At 45.7% G+C, this 27,526-nt stretch overlaps 1 protein-coding gene and 1 long non-coding RNA gene across 2 annotated transcripts in view; one reads left to right on the top strand and one right to left on the bottom strand.

The window, feature by feature from the left end:
• The window catches only part of ZFAND3 (zinc finger AN1-type containing 3), a 499,096-nt gene that overhangs the window by 402,801 nt on the left and 68,769 nt on the right, over positions 1-27,526 (bottom strand). Inside the window, exon 2 of the mRNA XM_033938373.1 lies at positions 3,061-3,101. Within this exon, the coding sequence (XP_033794264.1) occupies positions 3,061-3,101 (41 nt within the window). The remainder of the gene's footprint in view (positions 1-3,060; positions 3,102-27,526) is intronic.
• The window catches only part of LOC117357574, a 67,778-nt gene that overhangs the window by 18,350 nt on the left and 21,902 nt on the right, over positions 1-27,526 (top strand). Inside the window, exon 2 of the long non-coding RNA XR_004538829.1 lies at positions 17,327-17,478. This is a non-coding gene — a long non-coding RNA (uncharacterized LOC117357574). The remainder of the gene's footprint in view (positions 1-17,326; positions 17,479-27,526) is intronic.

The raw sequence follows: 27,526 nt of genomic DNA on the forward strand, positions 1-27,526 counted from the left end.
AGAAGATTAGATTATTGTATTCTATGTAAATGTAATTCCTCAGGCATGGAAAATTGCTACTCAGCCCAAGGACAATGCTCCCCACAGCATTGCCCTCGTAGAGTCCAACCATGAAAGTGGACAGCATGAGATAAAGGTGAAAGAACGAAACGGTGCTAGAATTAGCTTTGAAAACACAGAGGCGCAAATCACATTACATCTGTGTTGTGTACAAGGAATGAAAAGAATTTGAAGAAAAACAGTGCCCCAAAACTCCTAGTATCAACAGCATTCATTTTGAGCATGATGAAGGTAAACTGCAAGATCTTTTGGGAAACTAATAGATAGATAACTGATGCAATAATACGCCATAGGATGATACGTTTAGCTAAATACAATGATACTTTCTTTGCAGAGCTAAGATTACACAATTCATATATACCGTATTTTCGCGGATATAACGCGCACCATTGTAAAACGCGCACAGGGGTATAGCGCGCAGAAATCACGATGATATGTACAAAAACTTTTCTATACCGCGCTCAGGCATATAACGCGCATGCTGCCCGACTCTCCTTTCGCCCGCCCTGACTTTCCGTGCGCTGTCCCGACTCTCCGTTCACCCCCCTGACTTCCGTGCACTGCCCTGACTTTCCGTGCGCTGTCCCGACTATCCGTTCACCCCCCCCTGACTTTCCGTGCACTGTCCTCCCTTGAAGTCCTGTCCCCCCTTGAAGGTCTGTCCCCATCCTGAAAGCCTGATGCCCCCCCCGACGTCCGATACATCCCCCCCCCGGCAGGACCACTCGCACCCTCACCCCGAAGGACCGCCGACTCCCCAACAATATCGGGCCAGGAGGGAGCCCAAACCCTCCTGGCCACGGCGACCCCCTAACCCCACCCCGCACTACATTACGGGCAGGAGGGATCCCAGGCCCTCCTGCCCTCGACGCAAACCCCCTCCCCCCAACGACCGCCCCCCCCCAAGAACCTCCGCCCGTCCCCCAGCCGACCCGCGACCCCCCTGGCCGACCCCCACGACACCCCCACCCGCCTTCCCCGTACCTTTGTGTAGTTGGGCCAGAAGGGAGCCCAAACCCTCCTGGCCACGGCGACCCCCTAACCCCACCCCGCACTACATTACGGGCAGGAGGGATCCCAGGCCCTCCTGCCCTCGACGCAAACCCCCCTCCCCCCCCCCCCCCCCCCCCAGCCGACCCGCGCCCCCCCTGGCCGACCCCCACGACCCCCCCATCCCCCTTCCCCGTACCTTTGGAAGTTGGCCGGACAGACGGGAGCCAAACCCGCCTGTCCGGCAGGCAGCCAACGAAGGAATGAGGCCGGATTGGCCCATCCGTCCTAAAGCTCCGCCTACTGGTGGGGCCTAAGGCGCGTGGGCCAATCAGAATAGGCCCTGGAGCCTTAGGTCCCACCTGGGGGCGCGGCCTGAGGCACATGGGTCGGGTTTGGCCCATGTGCCTCAGGCCGCGCCCCCAGGTGGGACCTAAGGCTCCAGGGCCTATTCTGATTGGCCCACGCGCCTTAGGCCCCACCAGTAGGCGGAGCTTTAGGACGGATGGGCCAATCCGGCCTCATTCCTTCGTTGGCTGCCTGCCGGACAGGCGGGTTTGGCTCCCGTCTGTCCGGCCAACTTCCAAAGGTACGGGGAAGGGGGGTGGGGGGGTCGTGGGGGTCGGCCAGGGGGGTCGCGGGTCGGCTGGAGGGGAGGGGGGTGTGCGTCGAGGGCAGGAGGGCCTGGGATCCCTCCTGCCCGTAATGTAGTGCGGGGTGGGGTTAGGGGGTCGCCGTGGCCAGGAGGGTTTGGGCTCCCTTCTGGCCCAACTACACAAAGGTACGGGGAAGGCGGGGTGGGGGTGTCGTGGGGGTCGGCCAGGGGGGTCGCGGGTCGGCTGGGGGACGGGCGGAGGTTCTTGGGGGGGGGCGGTCGTTCGGGGGAGGGGGTTTGCGTCGAGGGCAGGAGGGCCTGGGATCCCTCCTGCCCGTAATGTAGTGCGGGGTGGGGTTAGGGGGTCGCCGTGGCCAGGAGGGTTTGGGCTCCCTCCTGGCCCGATATTGTTGGGGAGTCGGCGGTCCTTCGGGGTGAGGGTGCGAGTGGTCCTGCCGGGGGGGGATGTATCGGACGTCGGGGAGTCGGCCGGGCAAGAGGGCTTGGGCTCCCTCTTGCTCCGATCGTGGATGCGGGTGCGGGTGGGAGCGCGTGCGAGCGGTCGTTCGGGGTGGGGGTGCGAGCGGTCCTGCTGGGGGGGTGAATCGGGCGTCGGGCGGGGTGGGAACTATGTTTAAAAACTTTTCTATACCGCGCTCAGGCATATAACGCGCGAGGGGTATGCGCGGTACGTAAAATCACGTATAACGCGCGCGTTATATCCGCGAAAATACGGTAATCATACTGCCCAAGCCAATGATACTGACACCAACAGCAGCTTTCTGCCCTGTTTCCTCCAAAAGGGGCACCATCAACAGATAAATATACCTTTATTTGTTTTATTCCAAAACGAGTGGATAGGTCAAGTGACCAAGCGTTTAACTACAGAAAGAAGCAAATAAGCCCTGAAAAAAAGCTCAAGCAGGCAAGAAAACCATTTGTGTATCCCAGGAAACATACATAGGGCATTTTATAAAATAGTTCCACCCAAGCACAGCAATCATAAAAGACCAGCTCTGTACAAGGATGGGTAGAGCAAAATCCATAGGGCTTATCAGTCATAATTCCGTGCAAAAGGGTTCGTTCCACAAACCTGCACAAGACAGTAACCATCCCAAGAAAAGCAGTCTCCAAACCCCACCCTAACTTCTCCTCTTATTAAAGGCGCCTAGAAGGAAGAAATTTTTTAAATCCCCTCCGGCAGCCCTAATATATGGGCGTTTTGTACCCTTATAATTTGTGCCTAATTCTGCAAGCTGACTTGCATAGAAAAATTAAAGCATGCGGAATTTTCTTCACCAGCCCATACAGCCTTTCAGGCTACCTAATTCTACAACGGCAATACATTTTCAGAATAAAAATTGCCCTGTGTGATTTAAATAGTTCAAGGGGAAACAGTCTTCTATGACACTTACCAGCAAAGCACTTGGAACAGAGATTCATAGTCTTGCTGGACCTGGGGTAACAAAGAAAAAAAACAAAACAAAAAATCATTATAAATCTAATCAATACACAAGGATTGTTTGCAGAGTAAGGCAGCAGAAAAAAAAATTAATGACCAGGTGTGTGTACAAATCACCAGTGCCAGCCCCCAGCTGAATATACTACACAAAAATGGATTTCTCTTTGCTAGAGGCACCTTCCTTAAACTCGGGGCACAGTTTTATAAGATGCAAGATTAGCAAATATTTATCTGAGCATTCATAATAATTAAAGCAAGTCAGGAACTGAGTTAATTTATTCTGTTTGAATGTTACAACCCCTCCCCCTTCTCCCCACCATGAGAATTCAACGTCTAAATTGCCTTCTCTGTGCCAGGATAGGAGCAGCTCAGACAAACTGACGAGTCCTCTACCCTCTGAAACCCAAAAAGGATGACCAGTTTCTATTAAAGAAATGGAAAAGAGCTTACAGGAGAAATCTTGAGGTCTCAAGCCATGAGCGCCATCCCCTACCTCGGTAAACACACGAGATATTACAGGAGTTTTTTGGTTTTTACTTTTTTAGCATCACAGACCATGGGACAAACAAGGCTAGGCACTAATAAAAAGAATTCCTGGCAAAAAGAAGCTACCATATCAGAAAAGGGAATCGCTTGTGCTTTCCTCCTGAAATCTTTTATATAAGGAAAGACCATTACAGTCCATTCTCGTTACTTGTGCTTTCCCGATGCATGATTTTGTGTAGCCCTGATTGCATCCACTGTGACAGATATTCCTCATTCCTGCTGCTGAATTTACATTCTCTAAAAAACAAAAAAACAAAATCCCCAGCTTTCTTTGCTTTCATTCTCACTTTGCCTTCTGGCGTTTGCTTCCAGATTTGCCAGTGTGTGAATTACAAGCATCTACACTACAGGTTCTCCAAGTGCTACCCATGCAGGAATCTAACCCTATTCACTTTCTGCGGTTTTGAGGCGCAACGTGTACTGCTGGAACCTATTTCCCCACAGACTCGGCATTTCATTATTCTCAATTTTACAGTTTGCAAACATTTTCAGGAACCATACTACCATGAATAACGAGATTGTAACTTGCACTGTATCTTTGTGCTCTTGTGTGTCGTGTAGTGTATTGAAGGATCTAAGGCCAGTACTGGGCAGTCTGTGTCCCGTATATGGCCATGGGCTGGGGAGGGCTTTGACGGAGACTCCGGTGCATGGAACCCAAGCACACTACCGGGCAGAGCTTTGGGTTTCCGGCCCAGAAATATCAAAGAAAAAGGACCATTTAAATTACATGATTAATTTATAGAGCATCTATGGTTGGGGAGACTGGATGGACCATTTGGGTTTTTATCTGCTGTAATATACAGTAAGGTCACCTCATTTCACAGAGCCGTGGTGCATCACGCATAATTCATCAACGTCTCCTAGAAACCCAACCCCCCTTCACGGAGCCTCCAGGCAGCACAGAGCAGAGCTCACCAAACCCAAACCCCAATGCAGCAGAATACCGCAACTCATCACTCAGTTTAGTTTATTGATGCTTTCTTGGCAGCCTTTTGGGCAAAGACTACCAAAGCGGTTTGCAAAGCTCTATAAAATCATCAGGAAAGCAAGGCAAGGCAGTGACCAATTGCCAGCGACTTTACATGATTAAGTATATTTTAAGCTCCTGTTTGGATTTTGGAAGTCTACCACTCTTAAGTACGGTGGCAAAGAGTTTCACAGAACTTGGGATTGATAAAAACGCAGGAAAGTCGGGGAAAGAGAGATATAAATTAGTTTAGGACAGATGACATATAGAGTATTAGGTGGCTTGATAGATATTCTACTTTCCATCTCTGAAAGTCTTAAATTTTATCCTGCAAACCACCTTGCATTATCGCTTAAGGAGAAGAGGAGATAGTGGATGCTGCGGATGGGCAGACCGGATGGGCAGACTGGATGGGCCTTTTGGCCTTTAGCTTCCATCCTATTTCTATTTCACAGCAGTGCTCTGAATTTGCTGGAGTTTTTTCAAGTGCAGCACTAATCACCCAGAGCATTATATGAAACAGGGATTGTGGTTGCTGAGGCTGGACTGGTGATTCTTCCCTCCATTGCCAGTATGACTTCCATGCGCTCTGCCCTTCCTAAGCAGCAGACAAATTATACCAATGACTACATTTATGCATTTATTCTTCATTCTATAATTAAGTAGGGTATAGAAAGACCATACAATACAGTTTAACAGCTCTTTCCATGACTTGGGGGGGGGGACATGACCCACCTCCAATCCATGCACAATCCATTTTGAAGCAGTGACAAATTGAGCTTCCTAAATCTGCCACCTATCATTTCATCAAAAATGCTTGGGGAAGACTAAATTAAGTAAAATAAAAGGGGATCGATTCTGTACAAACGTAAGGAAGTTCTTCTTCACCCAGAGAGTGGTGGAAAACTGGAACGCTCTTCCGGAGTCTGTCGTAGGGGAAAACACCCTCCAGGGATTCAATACAAAGTTAGACAAGTTCCTGCTGAACCGGAACGTAAGCAACTGAGGCTGGACTCATTTAGAGTAGAGAGCTGCACGGGAACGGGGACGACGGGAATCCCGCGGGACCCGCGGGCATCCCGCGGGTTCCCCCTTTGGGTCACGGGGATCCCGTGGGGATGCCCCTAGGGTCGCGGGGATCCAGTGGGGACGCCCCCTAGGGTCGCGGGGATCCCGTGGGGACGCCTCCGAGGGTCGCGGGGTTCCTGCGGGGCTGGATGTACTCAGTCGCGCGGCTCTTCTCTCTACCTTCTCTGCTTGCAGCACAGAGCCGAACGGAAGTCTTCCCGACGTCAGCGCTGACGTCGGAGGGGAGGAAGGGCTTAAAGCTTAAAGCCCTTCCTCCCTCCGACGTCAGCGCTGACGTCGGGAAGACTTCCGTTCAGCTCTGTGCTGCAAGCAGAGAAAGTAGAGAGAAGAGCTTCGCGACTGAGTCGGGAAGACTTCCGTTTGGCTCTGTGCTGCAGGCAGTGCAGGTAAGGAGGAGAGTAGCCTCGCGGTTCGAGTGGCTACCAAGGGACGGGGCGGTCCGCCCCGCCACACCCCGCCCCGGTTGCAGCACAGCCGGCCAGGTCCCCTTACTTTTGTGGCACTTCCCCGACCGACCGACAACAGCCCCGGTCCGACAATCCTCCCTACCCTGTAGCCGCGAATCTAAATTATCTTCTTACAGCAGCTGTAATAAGGTAATTTAGATTCGCAGTTAAGGGCAGGGAGGTTTGTCGGACCGGGGCTGTTGTCAGTCGGTCGGGGAAGTGCCACAAAAGTAAGGGGACCTGGCCGGCTGTGCTGCACCCGGGGCGGTAGAGAAGGAGGGGGGGGAGAAGGACGCTGAAAGCACATGGGGGAATACAAAGGGGTGGAGAAGGACGCTGAAAGGCCATGGGAAGGGCGGGGGGGAAGGACTCTGAAAGCACTTGTGGAAGACAGAGGGGGGAGAAGGATGCTGAAAGCACATGGGGAAGACAAAGGGGTGGAGAAGGACGCTGAAAGGACATGGGGAAGATAAAGGGGTGGAGAAGGACGCTGAAAGGCCATGGGAAGGGCGGGGGGGGCGAAAGGACTCTGAAAGCACTTGTGGAAGACAGAGGGGGGAGAAGGATGCTGAAAGCACATGGGGAAGACAAAGGGGTGGAGAAGGACGCTGAAAGGACATGGGGAAGACGGGGGGGGGTGGAGAAGGACGCTGAAAGGCCATGGGGAAGACAGAGAGGGAGAAGGACGCTGAAAGGACATGGGGAAGCAGAGGGGGGAGAAGGACGCTGACAGGACATGGGGAAGATGGGGGGGAGAAGGACGCTGAAAGGAAATGGGGAAGAGAGAGTAGGAAGAAGACGCTGGCAGGGAAGAAGACAGATGCCAGACTATGGGGGGAGCGGAGAGAAGAAGATGGGTGCCAGACCAATTTGGAAGGGGGAAGAAAGGGAGAGGCACAGTAACAGAGCAAATGGAAGATGCAGAAGGAAGAGAGACAGTGGATGGAAGGAATTGAATGAGAACATGAGGAAAGCAGAAACCAGGCAACAAAGGTAGGAAAAGAATTATATTTCTTTTTTTTTATTTTGCTTCAGGATAAAGTAGTATATTAGTTGTGTTGATAAAAATTTATAAACATTAGAGGCTCTGGTAGAAACCCATTTGCAAAGTATGTATTCTTCCCAATTAATATTTTCAAATTAATAAAGTCTTTTTGCTTATTTGTAAATGGTTTCTACCAGAGCCTTTAATTCAGTAGCATAATTAAATGAAATAACTATTTCTGAAGTTTATATGGACGGGCGGGGACGGAGGGGATTCCTCGCGGGGACGGGTGGGGACGGAGGGGATTCCTCGCGGGGACGGGTGGGATTCCTCACGGGGACGGGTGGGGACGGGTGGGACTTTGGCGGGGACGGGTGGGGACGGGTGGGATTTCTGTCCCCGCGCAACTCTCTAATTTAGAGCACTGGTCTTTGACCTAGGGGCCGCCATGTGAGCGGACTGCTGGGCACGATGGACCATTGATCTGACCCAGCAGTGGCAATTCTTATGTTCTTATAAAACAATACAGCTAGTACTGTAAGAGGAACTGTTTTTTGTAGCTTGAACCACATATAAACTTGGCCATTACTTTGTATCATTCATGTGTTCCTCAAAACCACACACAGAGGACAGGAATTTGCATTTATATAGGATTCTCAGTCTGAACAGGAGCTCTCCATTTTTGGCTGAAAAAATTTGGGATGCATGTGACGGGTCCGAAAAGTCTATGTGAATGGGAACTCCTTAAGTTTCATAGGAACATAAAAATTGCCATACTTGGACAGACCAAAGGTCCATCTAGCCAAGAATCCTGCTTTTAGCTGCGAGCGCCACACAGGTACTTGGCAGAATCTCCAAAAGCAGAAAGATTCCACACTACTTACCTTTCCTGGGGTTAAGCAGTGGCTTTTCCTGGATCGACCTTAATAATGGCTCACAGATTTTATTAATAATAATAACAGTTTATATACCACAATACTGTGAAGTTCTATGCGGTTTACAAAAGATTAAACGAAGGAACAAGTTCATTGAACAAAAGAGAGGTGGAAGAGAGTGATTAATATGACAAGAAAATCATTATTGAGGAGAAAGAGATGAAAGGGTCAGTTGTCTAGATACTTTAGGAACAGGTATGTTTTTAGACGCTTCCTGAATTCCTCATAAGTAGCGGGCGAAAGCAATTGTTCTAGATCTTTACCCCTCCAGGAATCTGTCCAAATCTTTTTTTAAACATAGCTGAGTGAAAACCATTTTTCCTATTTGTCTAAAGTGGTGTGCTAGCTGTGTTAGTCCGCTTTAAAGGTAATAAATGGAAATAAAACAAATCAGAAAAGTCAATGAGATACCTTTTTATTGGAATAAATTAATACATTTTTGATTAGCTTTCAAAGGTAATACTATCTTCAGATGAGAAATGAGCAACCATCAGAATACATAAGTGAAAGAAAAGCATTGCAAAGGCAGCCTCACAGAGGTAAGGTAGGTGAGAGACAGCAAGAGATGGATGGGTAATCAGAGGGTGACAAAGCAGCATAATTTAATGGTTTATTAGGTGATAGAAAATCCAGATCTAGATCTTTAAATCTCATCTAGTGGGTGTGAAAATATTTCATCATTTTGACCACAAAGGTCTTACATTCCTGGATCGTCTTAAAAATCTCCTTTTCATATTCTCAACATAAAATAATTGATGCAATGCTCTGGTTTTGTGTTGTCCCCCACAAGTGACATCCTGGCTTGGCATTTTGATGTTTAATATAAAGCTTGTTTAAACTGATTCTTGTCCTTATTATAATATAAAACACCCTTCTTCACACTTATTGCATTGATTGATATGTAGAAACTAGCGACCATTCCATTTATATAATCTCCAGAGCCTAGCAGTGCTAAATAAAAACAGACTGTTTTAGGAAAGAAGTGTCCATGGAAAACATAAGGCTGAGAAGTGACTTATTGCTCCCATCTCATGCAGGCCTGATGATTACTTGATCCTGAAACTATAGTAAGTTTACCAAAGCACAGCCTGTGTCAGATCTAAGTTGCTTCAATAACTCCGCTTCCTTCATCTCACTTTTGACTGACATCAGTGATTTTGCACAAATTAACTCAGATTTGACCTTGATATGTTCACTATTGCTAAACATAGCCAATACAATGAAAAAAGCACAAAGGGCCTCAATGAACAAGGGCTTGTCCATGACCCAACATAGGCCGTGCTTCAGCATACAACGCCTGCATCGTGGCTTTAGGACCGTTTCTGATCCCCAAAGTTTGGTAATCTTATTTTGCTTATTGGCTGACCCCTGATGCAGGAATTGTACGCCAAAACAATGCTCGTGTTAGGTCAATAAAGAAAGTCCCTGTTCACCGAGGCCCTTTGTGCTTTTTTCGCTGTATTGTGTTTGGTGACTTCATGTTTGATTTGCTATATGATGATTACAATTAGGTGAATAAAAAAGCAGTAAAGCAAATTACATTTGATACATTCAAATGAGATGAGACGGATTACAGAGTACTACATTTAGAAATGAGTTATGTTCAATAAAAAGATCTATAAATGTCACCAAGGAAAGACCTACGGTAATAGGAGGTAACCTGCAAAATGCAACCTCTGAAAGACATAAAAGATGCAGAAGTGATTCAGAATGATGAATTCTTATGATTCTTCTACTTCCATGTATACCTCACCAAAATGTCATGCAACAGGTTTTTAAATTTGGCAAGCTATAGAGGTATTCAAATAGACACCCAATACTGCAGAAACAGAACTAGGGACATCGTCATCAGCTAGAGAGGATGAGGGAAGGGGAGCGGTGTGGTGAGGTCATAGAACAGAATATTGGATAGAAAAATACAAGACAGCATATCTTTTAACTAGTGCTGCCTGATTTCCTATTCAAATCGATTCACTGATTCACTTTGGGTGAATCGATTCGAATCGATGTGTATTTTTAAAAAATCTGCCTCTCTGATTCAGGGCCCAACCTCCCCAGGCCCGGCTGTCATCGCGCTCACGAATCCTGCCACTCAAAACATTTTTTTTTTTAAACCCTCTCACCGGCTTGTGGATTCAGCCTGACTCGGCACAGCCTGAAGTTGTGTTTGACTCCGGTAAAGAAAGTACAAAAGAAAAAAAACCAGGCGCTTTTTCAAACCCTCCCTGTAACACTAGCCTGTATTAGCAGCTGCACCGCTCTCTCATTCCGTAGCTTTAGCGAGCCAATTCCCTTCTGCAGCCTCAGAGCCTCTGCTAGACCGTCCCGCCTCTGATGATACAACTTCCTTCTTCCTCGGAGGACTCTCTGGGACTTGAGACTATACTAAGCCCCAACACGAGGTCCCCACACCCTCAGGTTACCAGCTCCCCGCGGGCGGGGGAACTCTCCAAAGAGGGAGTACGTCCTGCTCTGGAGGCTGTTGACAACCAGACACTACATTTGCAAGAGAGTCTGTATGTAGAAACTGAGGAGTCAACACCAAAGGGGAACGGACAGATCCAGGAGAGTGTTCAACAGGGAGAACCATCAACAGGAGAAGCGTTTGCAGCTCACTCTTTTCATCTTCAAAGACCCCGTGAGGTAACACTAGAAGCTATCTGGGACCTGGTTGCTAATATTCCCAATTTGATAAAACCTCAATTAAATCAAATAGAAGAGAAAATAAAAGTTCACGATAAGGATATTCAAGATTTGAAGTAGGAAACAATAGAGCTTAAAAAAGAGTTTGTCAGCATTAACCAAGAATCATTTAAGACCAAACAAATCTATGAAACACTAATTAAAGATAACACTAATCTTAGGAGGAAGTTAGTCTTTGGAAAACTTTTCCCGTGGTAATAATCTAAGATTGGTGAATTTTCCTAAGGTCTTAATGATTACTCCTCGGGAGATGCTGAAAAGATATATGGTGGAAATCTTGGGACTGTCTGAAGAAATGATACCACCATTTACACAAGTTTATTATCTTCCTACTAATCAATTGAAACAACAACAAGAGGTTATGCAGGAAAACTTGGATGTGTCCACTTTACTGGAATCCTCGAATAGTGAAAAAGCAGTGCCGGCAACTTTACTATTAACAGTGGCTTTGGCCCCTGACAAAAACTGGTTATTGAGACTTTTCTTTAAAAATAAACAGAAACAATTCCTAGGAATGCAGATACAAATGTATCCAGATCTTGCCAGAGACACCCAGAGACGTCGTAAAGAATTTCTATTATTAAAGCCGGGGGTGTTGGCCTTAGGGGCAACTTTTTATTTACGTCATCCATGCAAATTTATAGTGTATTATTCTTCTCAGAAATATGTTTTCTTTGAACCTCTCCAGCTGACGGCCTTTCTGTCATTGTCTCACCTGGAAAAAGATAAGACCTAGCCCTAGATTAGATGGGGGTTTTTTTTTTGGGGGGGGACTTTGAGTTCAGCTTAGATCAGTTGTAGCATACTTCTAGATATTTTTTGTTATTAAATCGCCCTTGTTACATCTAGATCCTCTAATGGTGGACTTGAGTTTAAAATTTAAGTAATTTAATGTAGTTCTTGATTCTAATTAGAAAATACGGATATGTATTATTTTTTATATTCTTGATTTAAAAATGATGTTTATGAAGAACCTACTTTTACTGGAACAATGGTCCAGTACTTGGCAACTGAACTTTAATGCCAAAAAATGTAAAGTAATGCATCTTGGAAGCGGAAATCCATGCAGAACATACACCTTGAACGGTGAAAACTTAACAAGAACTACTGCAGAAAGGGACTTGGGAGTTCTCATCCGGGAAGATATGAAGGCTGCCAATTAGGTGGAGAAAGCTTCAGCAAAGGCTAGACAAATGCTGGGTTGCATCAGAAGGAGCTTTATCAGCCGAAATCCTGAAGTCATACTGCCGTTATACAGATCCATGGTGAGACCTCATCTCGAGTACTGTGTCCAGTTTTGGAGGCCACATTATCAAAGGGACGTGAAGAGAATGGAGTTGATCTAGAGAATGGCCACTAGAATGGTCTCAGGACTTAAAGATATTCCATATGAAGAACGTCTGACCAGATTGCCCTTATATTCTCTCGAGGAGCGCAGAGAAAGGGGAGACGTGATAGAAACATTCAAATACATCATGGGCCGCATTGAAGTGGAGGAAGAAATCTTTTTTCTTAAGGGTCCCACGGCGACAAGAGGGCATGCGCTAAAACTTAAGGGGGGAAGATTTCATAGTGACACCAGGAAATACTTCTTCACCAAAAGGGGTGATTGATCAATGGAATGGTCTTCCACAACAGATGGTAGAGGCCAGTAGCATGCTCGACTTCAAGAGTCGATGGGACAGGCAAGTGGGGTTGCTATGGTTTCTCAGGGGATTGAGGGTTCTTGAGTGGGCAGACTTGTTGGGCCGCCGGCCCTTTTCTGCCGTCATACTCTATGTTTCTGTGTTTCATTATCTTGAATGTTTCGATCATGTTCCCTCTGTCTCCTCTTTTCAAGGGAGAAGAAGCCCAGTTTCTCTAATCTCTCGCTGTACAGCAATTTCTCCAGCCCCTTAACATTTTAATCACTCTTTTCTGGACCCTTTCGAGTAGTACTGTGTCCTTCTTCATGTACAGCGACCAGTGCCAGACACAGTATTCCAGGTGAGGACATATCATGGCCCGGTACAGTGGCATGATAACCTTCTCCGATCTGTTTGTGATCCCCTTCTTAATCATTCCTAGCATTCTGTTTCCCCTTTTTGCCGCCGCCTCACATTGCGCGGACGGCTTCATCGACTTGTTGACCAGTACTCCCAGGTCTCTTTCCTTGGGGGGTCTCTCCAAGTACCACACCGGACATCCTGTTTTCATGTATAAGATTTTTGTTACCGACATGCATCACCTTACACTTATCCATGTTGAACCTCATTTGCCATGACGCAACCTATTTCTCGAGCGTGTTTGTCACATTGCAGGTCTTCACAATCCTCCTGCGTCTTCACTACTCTGAATAACTTCGTGTCATCTGCATATTTAATCACCTCACTCGTCGTACCAATTTCCAGATTGTTTATAAATATGTTGAAGAGCACGGGTCCAAGCACTGAACCCTGCGGCACTCCACTTGTGACACTTTCTCAGTCCGAGTATTGTCCATTTACCCCCACTCTCTGTTTCCTATCCGCCAGCCAGTTTTTAATCCACATGAGCATTTCACCCTCGATTCCATGGCTCACAATTTTTTGAAGTAGTCGTTCATGCAGAACCTTGTCAAATGCTTTCTGAAAATCCAGATATACAATGTCGACCGGGTCACCCTTGTCTATTTGCCTGTTTACTCCCTTGAAGAAATGCAGCAAGTTCGTCAAGTAAGATCTTCCTTTGCTGAAGCCGTGCTGGCTTGTCCCCATCAGATTATGTCCGGCAAGGTGATCAATGATGCGGTCCTTTATAAGCGCCTCTAACATCTTTTCTGGTACCGAGGTCAGACTCACCGGTCTGTAGTTTCCCGAATCTCCCCTCAAACCTTTCTTGAAGATCGGTGTAAATCTCCACCTTCCGGTCTTCCGGAATCCTTCCCGATTTGATCGACAGATTGGCTTTTAGTTGAAGCAGTTCAGCTATAGTCCCTTTTCAGTTCCTTGATGACCCTCAGATGGATGCCATCCGATCCTGGGGATTTATCATTTTAAAGGGCTTCTAGGGAGGTGATAGATGAGGGGGAAATAGACAAATTAGTATCACCAGACAGTTGGATTTGTCTCATTTTCTTGAATCCTCTAAGGACACAATTACAAAACGTGCTACACTTTGGTAGCTTTCAAAACAGAACTAGAGAAACAGGTTATTCTGAAGTTGTATTTTACTAAAAAACAAGCTCTGTTTTGTGGCCAACGAGTGTTACCATTTCCTGATGTTTCTAAACAGACTCAGTTAAAGAGGAAGCAGTTTCTATTGCTTAGGCCCAAGACCTTAGCGGTGGGCACGACTTTCTTCTTAAAATTCCCTTGTAAATGCCTTATTTCATTTGCAAGTGACAAATATGTGTTTCTGGATCCAGTCCACTTAAAGATTTTCTTAGAAATAAACCTTTGCAGATAGTTTCTTAAATTATTATTTGTTTGCTGGAGAGTGTGCCACATCTCTTAGCCTGCCAAGATGTTAACCATTTAATGTGGATTTGATCATTAATAACAATTGCCTTTGACTTTATTTGATGAGCATTTATATGCTATGTTTGAACAGGATATATCTGTGTTTTTGTTATGTAAATGTAACAGATTAAAAAAAAAAATTTATCATCATTTAAACTTCCTTTCCATATCCTGCTTCATCCTATCATGTATTAACTGTATAGTTGTGAGCTAACTCCATTATATTTCCCCCCCTCCCCCCGGAATGATTCTTATATTAAAGTAATCTGAGAAAAGGAAGGTTTTCATTCCCTTCTTGAGCTTTTTGGCATCTTTTTCTAGTTTTAATTCCTTTGGTAGAGAGTTCCACTATTAAGAATATTTTTTTTCTGACACTTTTTTGTATTTGATGTCTTTATATGCAAACTATTTTATTGACAAAACATGCCATACAGAAACAAACATCATTAGAATACAGAATATATACAATGATCAAGTACAAAACGAAGAAGAAAGGTGCCATGTTTAAGCACTGAGATTGTACATGGTGCGCCAAAGACACAACTCGTCAATCACCAAACGCCAGTCAGGCTGCACAGAGTTCTTCCAATTGGCAGCGAGAACTAGCCGCGCTGCCGGGAAGCACAGCTTAACGAACTCAACTCCCCAGGTTCCAAAATTTTTTGAAAGCATCCCAAAACCGGAACACAAGAATAGCCTTACTGGGTCAGACCAATGGTCCATCAAGCCCAGGTGCCTGTTCTCATGGTGACCAATCCAGGTCCCTAGTACCTGACCAAAACCCAAGGAGTAGCAATATTCCATGCTACCGATCCAGGGCAAGCAGTGGCTTCCCCCATGTCTTTCTCAATAACAGACTATGGACTTTTCCTCCAGGAACTTGTCCAAACCTTTCTTAAAGCCAGCTATGAGGATAATTTCACCACATATGTATACAAGACCCTTCCATTCCACAACCATTTGTCTACATTTTTTTTTAGTGAAATGTGTCATTGTAAAAGTGCACTAGCTGAAGGTTTTAAAACTAAATGCACTTTGCTTTTGCCTTCAACCTGAAAGTCCAGTCTACTATACCAAAAGAAAATAATTCATCAGTAATTATCATCTAATGACAGGCTAAGGACTGAATATAAAATGTGTTGAGGCTTCTAAACTCTCATCAAGAAGGAAAAAAAACCCAACATTTTTACTAAAGCTGCAACATGGCTCAATTTCATAGATTTCAACATAGCCAACAGCTTTTTTGATCAAATATTGTGCAGTCCCTGATTTGACTCCATTGTTCATGCTCACTTCTTACTCCTTCCAGTACCCAAATTTGCAAGCAATGAAGGGCAGGCTGGTAATTGTAGTTCTCACTTCACCTCCCCACTTCCAATTCACTACCTGTCAGTGGCTTAATTGCTCAGCTGTCAGCTGAAGTCATTGGGATCACAACATCTCTATCACAAAGAGATGGGGGAGAGAAGTGGGTCCCTTTTCTGCATTCTGTCACCCAGAGTTTATGGATAGAGGCATTTTAAGGAGAGTATTTAGCCAGAGCTCTCTCTCCCTCGCACAGAGAGCAGAGATGATGGCTGTAGAATTGCAAAGTGTTTTTATTCCAGCAGAAGCACACAAGGAAGCCAGATAGCCTTAAGGATAGAGGAATCTGGGAAGAGTGGAAGAAAGTTTTCTTCCCACAGGAGCCCTTTCGGCCAGTCCTACATACTGCTCTGTCCTCTCTTGCTTTCCCTTTGTTCCCTAAAGGTTAACACTTTGTTTAGGTCTCACTCTCATTTTTCATCTAGCACAAAAGGGGAATACAGCATAACAAAAATAGTCCTGTCATGAATAGGGAGCTTGTCTTACTGTGTGAACACAGCGCTCCTTCGTGAAGCCTCCCCAGATGTTTAAGGAACAATATAGTGCCCTTTATCCAACAGTTCATAAAGGTTCAGAAAAACTCTTATCTGACCTTAATACTGCTGAAGGTTGCTGACCACAGGAGTGTTTCTCCCTGGCATTTATGGTACAAATGATTTTTTTTTTTTTAAATGACAGACTAGTATATTCAGTTCATTGTCTTCGTCCACCAGACCAAGATAGCATTTGTCATTCTTTCAGGACAATTAAAGACAGCATTCTTTCTAAGCATGTAGAATTATTGTACATCAGAAGAAAAGAAACCCAAGAGTTCTTCCTATGTAAGTTGCTAAACCTCAGTCGTACTCATCTGTGATGTTGCTGACACCGAAGATAATTATAGGCTGAATGATGGGTTTTCATTTAAAAAAATTGTCCCTTCCTCTGCATATTTCTGCAATGCATAACTAATTATTTGCAATGTTTTCTTATTCTGAATTCGTAAAAAAAAAATAATAATAATAATTAATATGAAACAAAATCTCGATACCCTTTCATTCACTAATTTGTAACACTTCCACTGTTAAACATTCAAGTTTTCTAATGTTCCCTATAACCAGCTAAAGTATTTCTGTTGATACTTTTGAAATTATTCCTGACTTAGAGCTCTGCAAGGGAGAGTAGGGGAAAGAAAGCAAAGATACTTACCTACAGCAGGCATTCCTTGAGGACAGAAGGTATATATATTTATTTAAGAATTTCTATTCCACCTATCAACTAGGCGGATTACAAAGTAAACACACATAAAATGAAAGACCTACCAAAAATACAAATTCAAATAAAAACATTCTCACATGTGGGCGATGACAAGTTTAGTTTCAAGTTTATTAAAATATTTTTTGACTGCTTATTCTAGTTTCTAAATGGTTAACAAAATAAAATTACATAAAAACAAATTGTAAAATTACATTAGAACATATAAAAACAAGGAAAAAGGTAACATACCAAGACATACAGCCACACAATGGGACAGTAGGGAAGAACTACAATTGATATAGAAAAGGCGAGACATAAAAGGATAAAACAGTTGGTTGGGTAAAAATAACAGAAGTTTAGAATTTGGATTGTAAATTTAGCCCTTAAAAGGGCATTTTTATTTTTATGACATCCATGGAACCTCACACAGACATTACCAAGTGCACTATCACTTTAAATCTATAGGCAGTGCTCATACCATGTGCGTGCTGGCCCCTTTCCACCTGATGACAGCCTGCGGGACCCTCAGTACAGTAACAAAGCTAAGCAGCCTACTCGGGAAGATGGGCAGGTTCTGAGAATATATGCCCACTTTCATCGGAGAACACCTGCAACCAGTAAGTATTTTTCCTTTCTCCAAGGACAAGCAGGCATAATATTCTCACCCGTAGGACTCCTAAGTTTCCAGGATCATGTCTCTGGATAAGGATAATGAATATAGAAACATGAGCCTGGTGAAACCCAAGAGTTAAAAAGTGATAAATCGCCAGGGCCAGATGGTATACATCCCAGGGTACAAAAAGAACTCAAACATGAAATTGCTGACCTGCTGTTAGTGATCTGTAATCTGTCGCTAAAATCATCTGTAGTACTTAAAGATTGGAGGGTGGCCAATGTTACGCCAATTTTTAAAAAGAGCTCCAGGGGAGATCCGGGAAATTACAGACCGGTAAGCCTCACTTCAGTGCCGGGCAAAATGGTAGAAATGATTATAAAAAAATAAAATTGCGGAACACGTAGACAAACATGATTTAATGAGACAGAGTCAGCATGGGTTCTGCCGAGGGAGATCTTGTCTCACAAATTTGCTTCACTTCTTTGAAGGTGTGAACAAACATGTGGATAAAGGTAAACCGGTTGATATAGTATATCTAGATTTTCAGAAAGCTTTTGATATCTAATATAATAAAATGGTAGGACGCGCATGCGCACTAAAAAAATCGTGTTCCCTGAGCTGTCCCGTTTTTTTTAGTGCGCATGCGCGGGTTGCACGTCACCAGCCAATCGCCTCCACAGGCCAGACCGCAGCCAGACGGACCGCGGGAAGGGAAAGGGGGAGGGGAGGAGGGCTTCGAGGGAGCCGGCTGTCGGAGGAGGGCAGACGCGGGCCCAGGAGCAAGTCCAGCTGTACAATCCTGTCCCTTAAGCTGCGGCAGCGGCTTTGAAAACGGCTCCCTTAGTTCTTTGTTCGATTTTTTTTTTTAAAGTTTAATGCTGCCGCCGTGGCTCCTCTCACGATCCCGGCCTGTGTCAGAGAAGGCTTCCGACGCAGGCGGGATCGTGAGAGGAGCCGCGTCGGCATCTTTAAACTTTAAAAAAAAAAAAAAATCCAGCAAATAACTAAGGGAGCCGTTTTATCTGCATGCTGCTACGAAGGAACAGGTGAAGGGGAGGGAAATGCTGATGCTGATGCACAGGGAGCAGGCAGGCATGGCAGGCAAACAGGGGGAGAGAGAAAGGGGCTGCTTTGAGGTGAGGGGTTTGCTGGGCCAGCAGCAATCATAGGGGGGAAACAGAAGGGGGCCACGGAGCAGGCAGGCATGGCACAAAAGGGGGCAGGGGCATTGGAAAACGGGGCTCTTTTGGGGAGAAAGGTGTGCTGGGGGCACACACCAAGAGATAGGCAGGCATGGCGCAATGGAGAAATACAGGAAGTCAGGGCACAAGGCAGAGACACAGACAGAAAGAATGACAGACAGACAGACAGCATCCTAGCACAGAGAGAGAAAGGAAAAAAAAACAGTCTACTCTAGCACCCGTTGGACAGGGGGGAGAACAAAAGAGATGCTGATGGACGGGGGGGGTGAAGAAAAAAGGAACGGAGGACTAATGTTGGACAGGGGGAGAAGGAAACAGGTGCTGCTGGACAGGGGGGAGGTAAAACAAAGGGAGAAGGGCTGCTGCTGCATAAGGAGAGCAGTGAAGGGGTGGTGGTGGACACAGGGGAGGTAAAAGGAAGGGAAAATGGACAGGGGGAGCAGGCAAGGGGTGGTGATGGACAGCCAAGGAAAAAGAAAGGCAGAAAGAAAAAAAGCGGCTAAGGAGAGAGAGAGAAAGAAATAAAGACAGACACACACACATATGTTCTAGCACCCGTTAATGTAACGGGCTTAAAGACTAGTGTTTAAATATTTGTATTAACGGTTAAAAAAAAAAAAAAAAGGTGCAAGTAAAAACTCATAGCAGTGTAATCCAGAAACTCTCACATGTGCACAACTCAAACCCCCACCATCCCTCCACCCACACCCTCCTCCCTCTCACCAACAACAGTAGTGTCAACTCCCTTCACAAGTTCAGGAATCATCCACGGGCCTGGGGTGTAAGGTCCATCCAAAAACGTTCCCAAATCTGACAGAAGCGGCGACCTGGGCCCAAGTCAAGGTCATCAGCCTGTCTCCGCTCCAAAGAGGCTTGTACTATCATCAAAGATCTCCACTGACTGTAAGTCGGGGGTCCTGGGATATCCACTTTGTCAAAATGGCTTTCTTTCCCAAAAGCACAGTCCACGCTACAAAAGCTGTCATCCTTTTCAATTTCGGTGTAGCAATAGTATAATAACCAAATAAGGCTCTGGGCGTAGGTGACCAACGTCTGCCCCAGAGGGATGTGATATAGTTGCCCAGATCACGCCAGAATTGGCGAATCAAAGGACAAGTCCAAAGCATGTGTCCCAATGAAGCATGAGCCTGTGCACACTTGGGGCAATGATAAGTGAGAGTAATTCCCATCCGAGCTGCCATTTCAGGGGGAATGTAGAGCCGCAGAACCACCTTCAATTGTAATTCCCAGTGAGTAACATTGGCAGACGCTCTCTCGATGGTTTTCAGCACCTGTTGCATCTATTGAGCTGTCAAAGAGCACTTCAGGTCTTCCGCCCAAGTGGTCGCCAAAATGTCCAGATTAGGTCCCGCTTGGCAATCTCAGAGGCCTATTAAATGAAATTTAAGAGGGATCCTATGTTGAGCTGATAGACTGAGCTCAGAAATTGCTTCACGACTGTCTTCCGTAAGATGTTCGACTGGCAAAGACTGAATATAATGTCATATCTGGTAATAAGCAAATAGGTCTGTAGCTGGTAAGTCAAACGTACGACATAAAGTTAAAAAGGAAGCCAAGATTCCATCCTCCGAGTACAATTGAAATAAATATCGGAGGCCCTTTACAGCCCATCGTTGAAATGAAGCATTTTGCAGTCCCGGAAAAAATGCCCTATTGCCCTGAATAGGTAAATACAGAGAAACCACAGAAGACAGTTTAGCACTTTTACAAATCCACCGCCATGTCCACCTAGCCGGAGCAAAAACAGGGTAATTTGCTACTATCAGGCGGAGTGACGGGTCGGTAACATGTAATACATAACTAGTATGGTAAGGATCCAATAATGACAGTTCTATTGGAGTTGCAGAAAAGTGAGAAGTGCCTCTAAACCAATCATTAATGTGTCGCATCTGGCAGGCCAAGGCATACCAGCGAATTTTCAACAAACCATATCCTCCCCTTTCCCTAGGGATGCACATTCGAGGAAGTGTCATGCGAGGGCGACGTCCCCCCCCCATATAAAACATTGTAATCCCTTAGTAAGATGGACGTTATGGGTATGGGATAATAATAAAGGAAGTACCTGGAATTGGTACAACCATTTGGGAAAAAGCATTATATTATACAGGGCTACCCGTTCCACCACTGAAAGGGGAAAATTGGACCACAGTTGAAGTCGTTGTAACGTATCAATCAATAAAGAGGAGATGTTACACTTGTAAAGGGTCTTAAGGTCTCTAGGGATCCATACTCCCAGATATTTGATAGAAGTCGTAGCCCATGTAAAAGCCCAAGACTGTTGCAGGGTGAGCGGGCCAGCCAAAGCAGTGGATTTCCTATAATTTAAGGTGAACCCCGAATAAAATCGGAATTCCTCCAGAGCTTGTAATAAATGGGGAATGGAGTGACTCGGTCCAGTTAATATGAATAACAGATCATCTGCGAAAGCTAAAACCTTCACAGACATCCCAGAAAATCTACTCCAAGAATATCCCCGTCCTGTGAAACAATGGGTGAGTAATTACATCATTAACCAGGAGATGTGCCCTCGGGTTCACGTATAAAGTCTGTATCGCCCGAGCATACCAACCATTCAATCCGATGTAATCAAGCACCTCAAATAAATATGTCCAGTCTACTTGGTCAAAAGCTTGTGCGGCATCTAAACCAAGTAACAACATTGGTATGTTTTGAGCCTGCGTATGTGCCAGGGTCAATCGCCTTACGGACATTATGGATTGCCTGTCTATCTCTCACAAAACCCACCTGATCAGGGACAATGAGATTGGGAAGAAAGAGTGCTAATCGATCTGTGAATATTTTTGACAATATTTTTATATCCACATCCAAAAGCAATATAGGTCTAGAGGATTCAGGAGCCATTCCCTCCCTCCCAGGCTTCAAAATTAAAGTGATTAAGGCCTCATTGGCTGTCTCCGGCAATCTCCCTCCCTTAACTACTTGAGCATAGTATTCACGTAATGGGGGCCCAAGCTGGGGGGCTAATAACTTATAAAATTCAGCAGGGAAGCTATCCAGCCCTGGGGTCAAATAATTCCTTTGGGTCTGAATGGCTTTTTGTAATTCTTTAAAAGTAATTGGTGCATTCAAAGACTGCACATCCTGCTCTAGCAATTTAGGAAAGCCGGAATCCTCCAAATAATCCCAAATGGGAGGCCCTGTCCCCGAATCCCGCCGGCCGTAGATACCCTTAAAGTAGTCGCGGAATAATCACGCTATCTGGTCAGTAGAATGTTGTAACTGGCCCAGGCCATCTCTAAGCCAAAAGACAAAGTGCTGTCCCCATGCTTGTTTAGTCAAATGTGCCAGCAATTTCTCCGATCGATTCCCATAACGATGATATTGAAACTTCTGGTAAAACAACATCTTAACTGTGCGCTCATGTATAAAGGAATTTAAAGCTGTCTCTAAAGAAATAAGGTATTCCTTGTTAGCACGGAACAGCTGTTGAGTATATCGGCATTTAGCTACAGCTAATTCTCGTTCCAAACGAACTATGCCTCTAGACAAGCGTCTGTTGCGATCGATAACATATGCTATACAATCCCCCATAAGAACCACCTTAGCAGTGCTCCAGAATAGTATGGGATCTTGCCGGTGCTAGTCATTAAACTCTGAAAACTCTTCCCATTTAGTTGTCAAGTATTTTTGAAAATGATCATCCCAATACAAGTAGCTAGGAAAATGCCAGCGTTTCGGGCCCCGCAATCCAAAGCCTACATTCACATCTAAACAAATCAATGTGTGATCAGATATCGCCGCAGGGCCAATAACTGTGGAGTCTATATTAAGAAAGGCCCTGCTGGTGGAGAGAATATAATCTATTCTGGAAAGGGTGCTATGTGTCCGCAACCTATGTGTATAATCTTTTTCTGTCGGGTGTAATGGGCGCCATGGATCGACCAGGTCCAACTTGGCACACAGATACGGGATACCCCGCGTCCGGCTCACCCCTGTGGACGTTCCCAGAGAGGATCGATCATTATTCGGGTCCAGGACTTGATTATAGTCCCCCGCCAGAAAGATGTTATCTGTCACTCGTGCAAGCAACATTGCAGTAATTCATTCAAAAAAGGAGAGATCATAAACGTTGGGTGCGTACACGTTTAGAAGGTAAAACGAATATGTTCCCATCGTCAAATGAAGCAATAAATATCTACCCTGTGGATCACTTTCTACAACTTGGGCTAGAAAGGGTAAAGACTTGCAAATTAAAATTGCTACTCCCGCTCGCTTCTATGGGGAAGAAGCTGTATATATTGAGCCCACCCAAGATCTCTTCAATTTGGAATGTTCAAGATCAGTCAGGCGGGTTTCCTACAGGCAGACTATATCTGCCTTATGCAGCTTCAACTGAGTCAATATTTTAGTTCTTTTAATAGGGGAAGTAATACCCAATACATTCCAGGATATGATTCTTAATATAGTAGTCATAGCTTAGTTAGGGTATAAAATACCTTGCCAAACAATAGCTATTGCCATATAGGTGAACTATCCCGGGTTCCCAGCCTAACCCAGATAGCAAAAGTAGGAGTAGTACCCACAGTCTTCCAAATGACCATCTAACATCTGTTCCTGATCCCTTTGGGCCACTTTTCCAAAGGAAGGTCACACACCACTACACAAACAAAATGCTCAAACCCTCTCCCACCCCACACCCACCACACACTCCCACCCTCCCTCCCAGTTCCCAAACCCACATTCCTAAATTGTCACAGCTATAGACACCACTCCAAAGAGGGTCTAGAGTTGTGTAAGATCACGAGTCGGTGCCTCCCCGAGCCCCCTTCACATCAAGATATAGGGTACACCTCTGCCACTCCAGCTCCGCGAATCTGCTCTCTGCCCATATGATGTGCCCGCTCCAGGCAAACAGGGCTTAGGCCCTACCTAATGGGAAAAGTTGCATCCAGCCACAGTTCCATGGCCCACAGTAAGGAGGACCCTGACACCGTCTCTGGTTTGCCCAGAAAACGAAGATTAGACCTGCAGGAACGGTTTTCCAGGTCTTCAATCCGTTCTGCTTGCGCACGGGTAAGTGCCTGCAGGTCTTGCAAAGTTTTATCCTGATCTCCAGAAGTGTCTTTCAATTTAGACACACGGGCCTCCACTTCCGTGGTGCGGCGGTTAGTGTCTGCTAGCATGTTTTCTAGCCCCTGTAGTTGGTCAGAAAGCTGCTCAATACCTGGTTGCACCGCCATAGTAACTGCCTGTGTGATGTCCCGCAGTGCTTCGGGTGCAAGCTGAGTGACCGCGGCTGAGGTTCCCGACGCCATTTTGTCGGTCCCCAGCAGCTGCCATTCGTGATCTTTTTTGTATTGCGTGTGGTCATCTGCAGTACCAGGGACGCGAGGAATCTGTCCATGCGGCTCAAAATAAGCAAAATTACCTCCCGGCTAGCTCAGAATCTGGGCTGCTATGTAGAATGCAGGGTGACTCGGGGCCCGAGAGCTCAGGCAGCACACGTCTGCCTCAGCCTACTGCATCACATGATCTCCCAGAAAGCTTTTCATAAAGTTCCTCACGAGAGGCTCCTGAGAAAATTGAAGTGTCATGAGATAGGTGGCAAAGTTAAGTTGTGGATTAGGAATTGGTTATCAGATAGAAAACAGAGGGTAGGGTTAAATGGCCATTTTTCTCAATGGAGGAGAGAAAAACAGTGGAGTGTTGCAGGGGTCTGTACTAGGAGTGGTGCTATTTAACTTATTTATAAATGATCTGGAAATTGGAACGACGAGTGAGGTCATTAAATTTGCGGATGACACTAAACTGTTCAAAGTTGTTAAAACGCATGCGGATTGTGAAAAATTGCAGGTGGACCTTAGGAAATTGGCAGATGAAATTGAATGTGGACAAATGCAAAGTGATGCACATTGGGAAGAATAACCTGACTCACAGTTACTGGATGCTCGTGTTCACCTTGTGGATTAGCGCCCAAGAAAAAGATCTTGGTATCATCGTAGACAATATGATGAAACCTTCCGCCCAATGTGTGGTGGCGGCCAAAAAAGCAAACAGGATGCTGGGAATTATTTAAAAAGTGATGGTTAACAAGACTAAGAATGTTATAATGCCCCTGTATCGTTCCATGGTGCGACCTCATCTGGAGTATTGTGTTCAATTCTGGTCTCCTTATCTCAAGAAAGATATAGTGACACTAGAAAAAGTTCAAAGAAGAGCGACCAAGGTAAAGGGGTTAGATCTCCTCTCATATGAGGAAAGACTAAAACGGTTAGGGCTCTTCAACTTGGAAAAGAGACGGCTGAGGGGAGATATGATTGAAATCTACAAAATCCTGAGTGGAGTAGAACGGGTACAAGTGGATCGATTTTTTTACTCTGTCAAAAATGACAAAGACTAGGGGACACTCGAAGTTACATGAAAATACTTTTAAAACCAATTGGAGGAAACTTTTTTCCATATCTTTGTCTTATGTTACCCTATTTTTCTTATTACTTTTTTAAACTCTAATTTTAACAATTGTAAACCATCCAGATATTTGTTTGATGGTCAGTATATCAAACTGTAAATAAACTTGGAAACTTGCTTCGGTATTTATCAAAGAAGATGTAAAAGAACTACCTATACCAGAAATGGTTTTCAAGGATGACGACATGAAGGAACTCATATCTCTGTGAACCTGGAACACGTACTGAGTCAAATTAACAAAGAGTGAGAAGTTACCTGGAACAGATAGTATACACCCAAGGATACTGAAAGAACTCAAACATAAAATAGCTGATCTACTATTAGTGATCTCTAAGCCATCATTAAAATCATCTGTAGTACCTAAAGACTGGAGGGTGCCCAATACAACGTTGATTTTTTAAAAGGGTTCCAGGAATGATCTGGGAAATTACAGACCAGTAGGCCTGACTTCAATGTAGGAAATTACAGAACACGTAGACAAACATGATGTATTTTTATTTATTTAAAAAAATTTGTAACCCACTGCATCCAACAGTTCTATGTGGGGAAACAAGAACACATACATAAAAAGAAATACAGGCCCTCTTTTACTAAGCACTAAGGGCCGGATTCTGACCAATTAGAATGTTAGGCCACTCCCAGTGCATCCCAAAATTCACTGCAAGAGTGGCCTAATATCCCGGTTGGCCCAGGTGCCTAAGGCCGTTCTATGGGAGGGGCCTTAAGTGCCTTGGCCAATCAGGGCCTTAGGCTCCTTTCGGTGCATCCCACAATGCACTGGGAAGGGGAAGGCCCGCCATTCAGTGAAGGTGGGCCTGCTGGCTGGAGGGAGTAAGCATCCCTCCATCCAGCCAACTAAATAAGGTACTGGGGGGGGGCAGGTGGGATGGGGGGTTCGGGGTGCCAGTGTCTCAGGGGGGGTTCCGGCAGGAGGGACCGGACATCCCTCCTGCTGGGGTATGTCTTGGCGGAGTGGGCATCCCTCCTGCTGGATGATGTCTCAGGGGGTTGGGGTGTTTCCAGCAGGAGGAACTGGGCATCTCTCCTGCCGGGAGATATCTCAGGGTGGTGGCGGCAAGAGGAACTGGGCACTCCTTCTGCTGAAGACATTTGAGGGTGGGGGGTGGCTTCGGGGGTTCCAGCAGAAGGAACTGGGCATCCCTTTTTCTGGTAATCTTTGCGGAAGGGGCAGGGGTTCCCTGCCACAGCCATTAATCTGATTGAGGCAGGGAGATTCCCTTGCAACGATTGGATCAGCGGCCCACATTTTGCTGGCCTACACAATTCAGACACCTATCGTGGCCCCAGGGAGACACCTAGGGCCGCCTAACCTCACCAAAGGCCACTTCAGGCAAAGCCACGCCCATGCCTAGCCTAGCCTAGCCCATGCCTAGCCATGACTAGCGGAGTGCCGCAGGGATCAGTACTGGGACCGTCCCTTTTCAACATATTCATAAGGGACTTGACCCAGGGGCTTCAGGGAAAAGTAGCACTGTTTGCCGACGACGCCAAACTGTGTAACATAGTAAGTGAAAGCAATCTCAAGGATAATATGACGCAGGATCTGCTCGCGCTGGAAAACTGGTCCTCGACATGGCAGCTGGGATTCAACGCTAAGAAGTGTAAGGTCATGCATCTCGGCAGCAGAAATCCATGCAGAACATACACCTTGAATGGAGAGGCACTAGCTAGGACTTCAGAAGAACGGGACTTGGGAGTAATCATCAGTGCAGACATGAAAGCTGCCAAACAAGTAGAGAAGGCCTCGTCCAAGGCAAGGCAAATGATGGGATGTATCAAGAGAAGCTTCGTCAGCCGCAAACCTGAAGTCATAATGCCACTGTATAGAGCCATGGTGAGACCTCATCTGGAATACTGTGTGCAATTCTGGAGGCCACATTACCGTAAAGATGTGCTTCGAGCCGAGTCGGTCCAGCGGATGGCCACTAGAATGGTCTCCGGACTCAAGGGTCTCTCATACGAAGAAAGACTGGGCAAATTACAGCTCTATACTCTAGAGGAACGCAGGGAAAGGGGTGACATGATTGAGACATTTAAATACGTCACAGGTCGTGTAGAGCTGGAAGACGACATATTCGTTCCCAAGGGACCCTCGGTCACAAGGGGGCACCCGCTTAAACTTAGAGGAGGGAAATTTAGTAGTGACACCAGGAAGTACTTCTTCACAGAAAGGGTGGTGGATCAATGGAACAGACTTCCGGTGCAGGTGATCAAGGCCACCAGCGTGCTCGACTTTAAGAATAAATGGGACATCCACGTGGGATCCCTACGAAGGTCGAGCTAAGGAACTAAGTCATATGCACTCAGACTTAATGGGGTGGGTCAGTAGAGTGGGCAGACTTGATGGGCTGTAGCCCTTTTCTGCCGTCATCTTTC

Source organism: Geotrypetes seraphini, chromosome 3 (genome assembly GCF_902459505.1).
Source record: "Geotrypetes seraphini chromosome 3, aGeoSer1.1, whole genome shotgun sequence".
Taxonomy (NCBI): domain Eukaryota; kingdom Metazoa; phylum Chordata; class Amphibia; order Gymnophiona; family Dermophiidae; genus Geotrypetes; species Geotrypetes seraphini.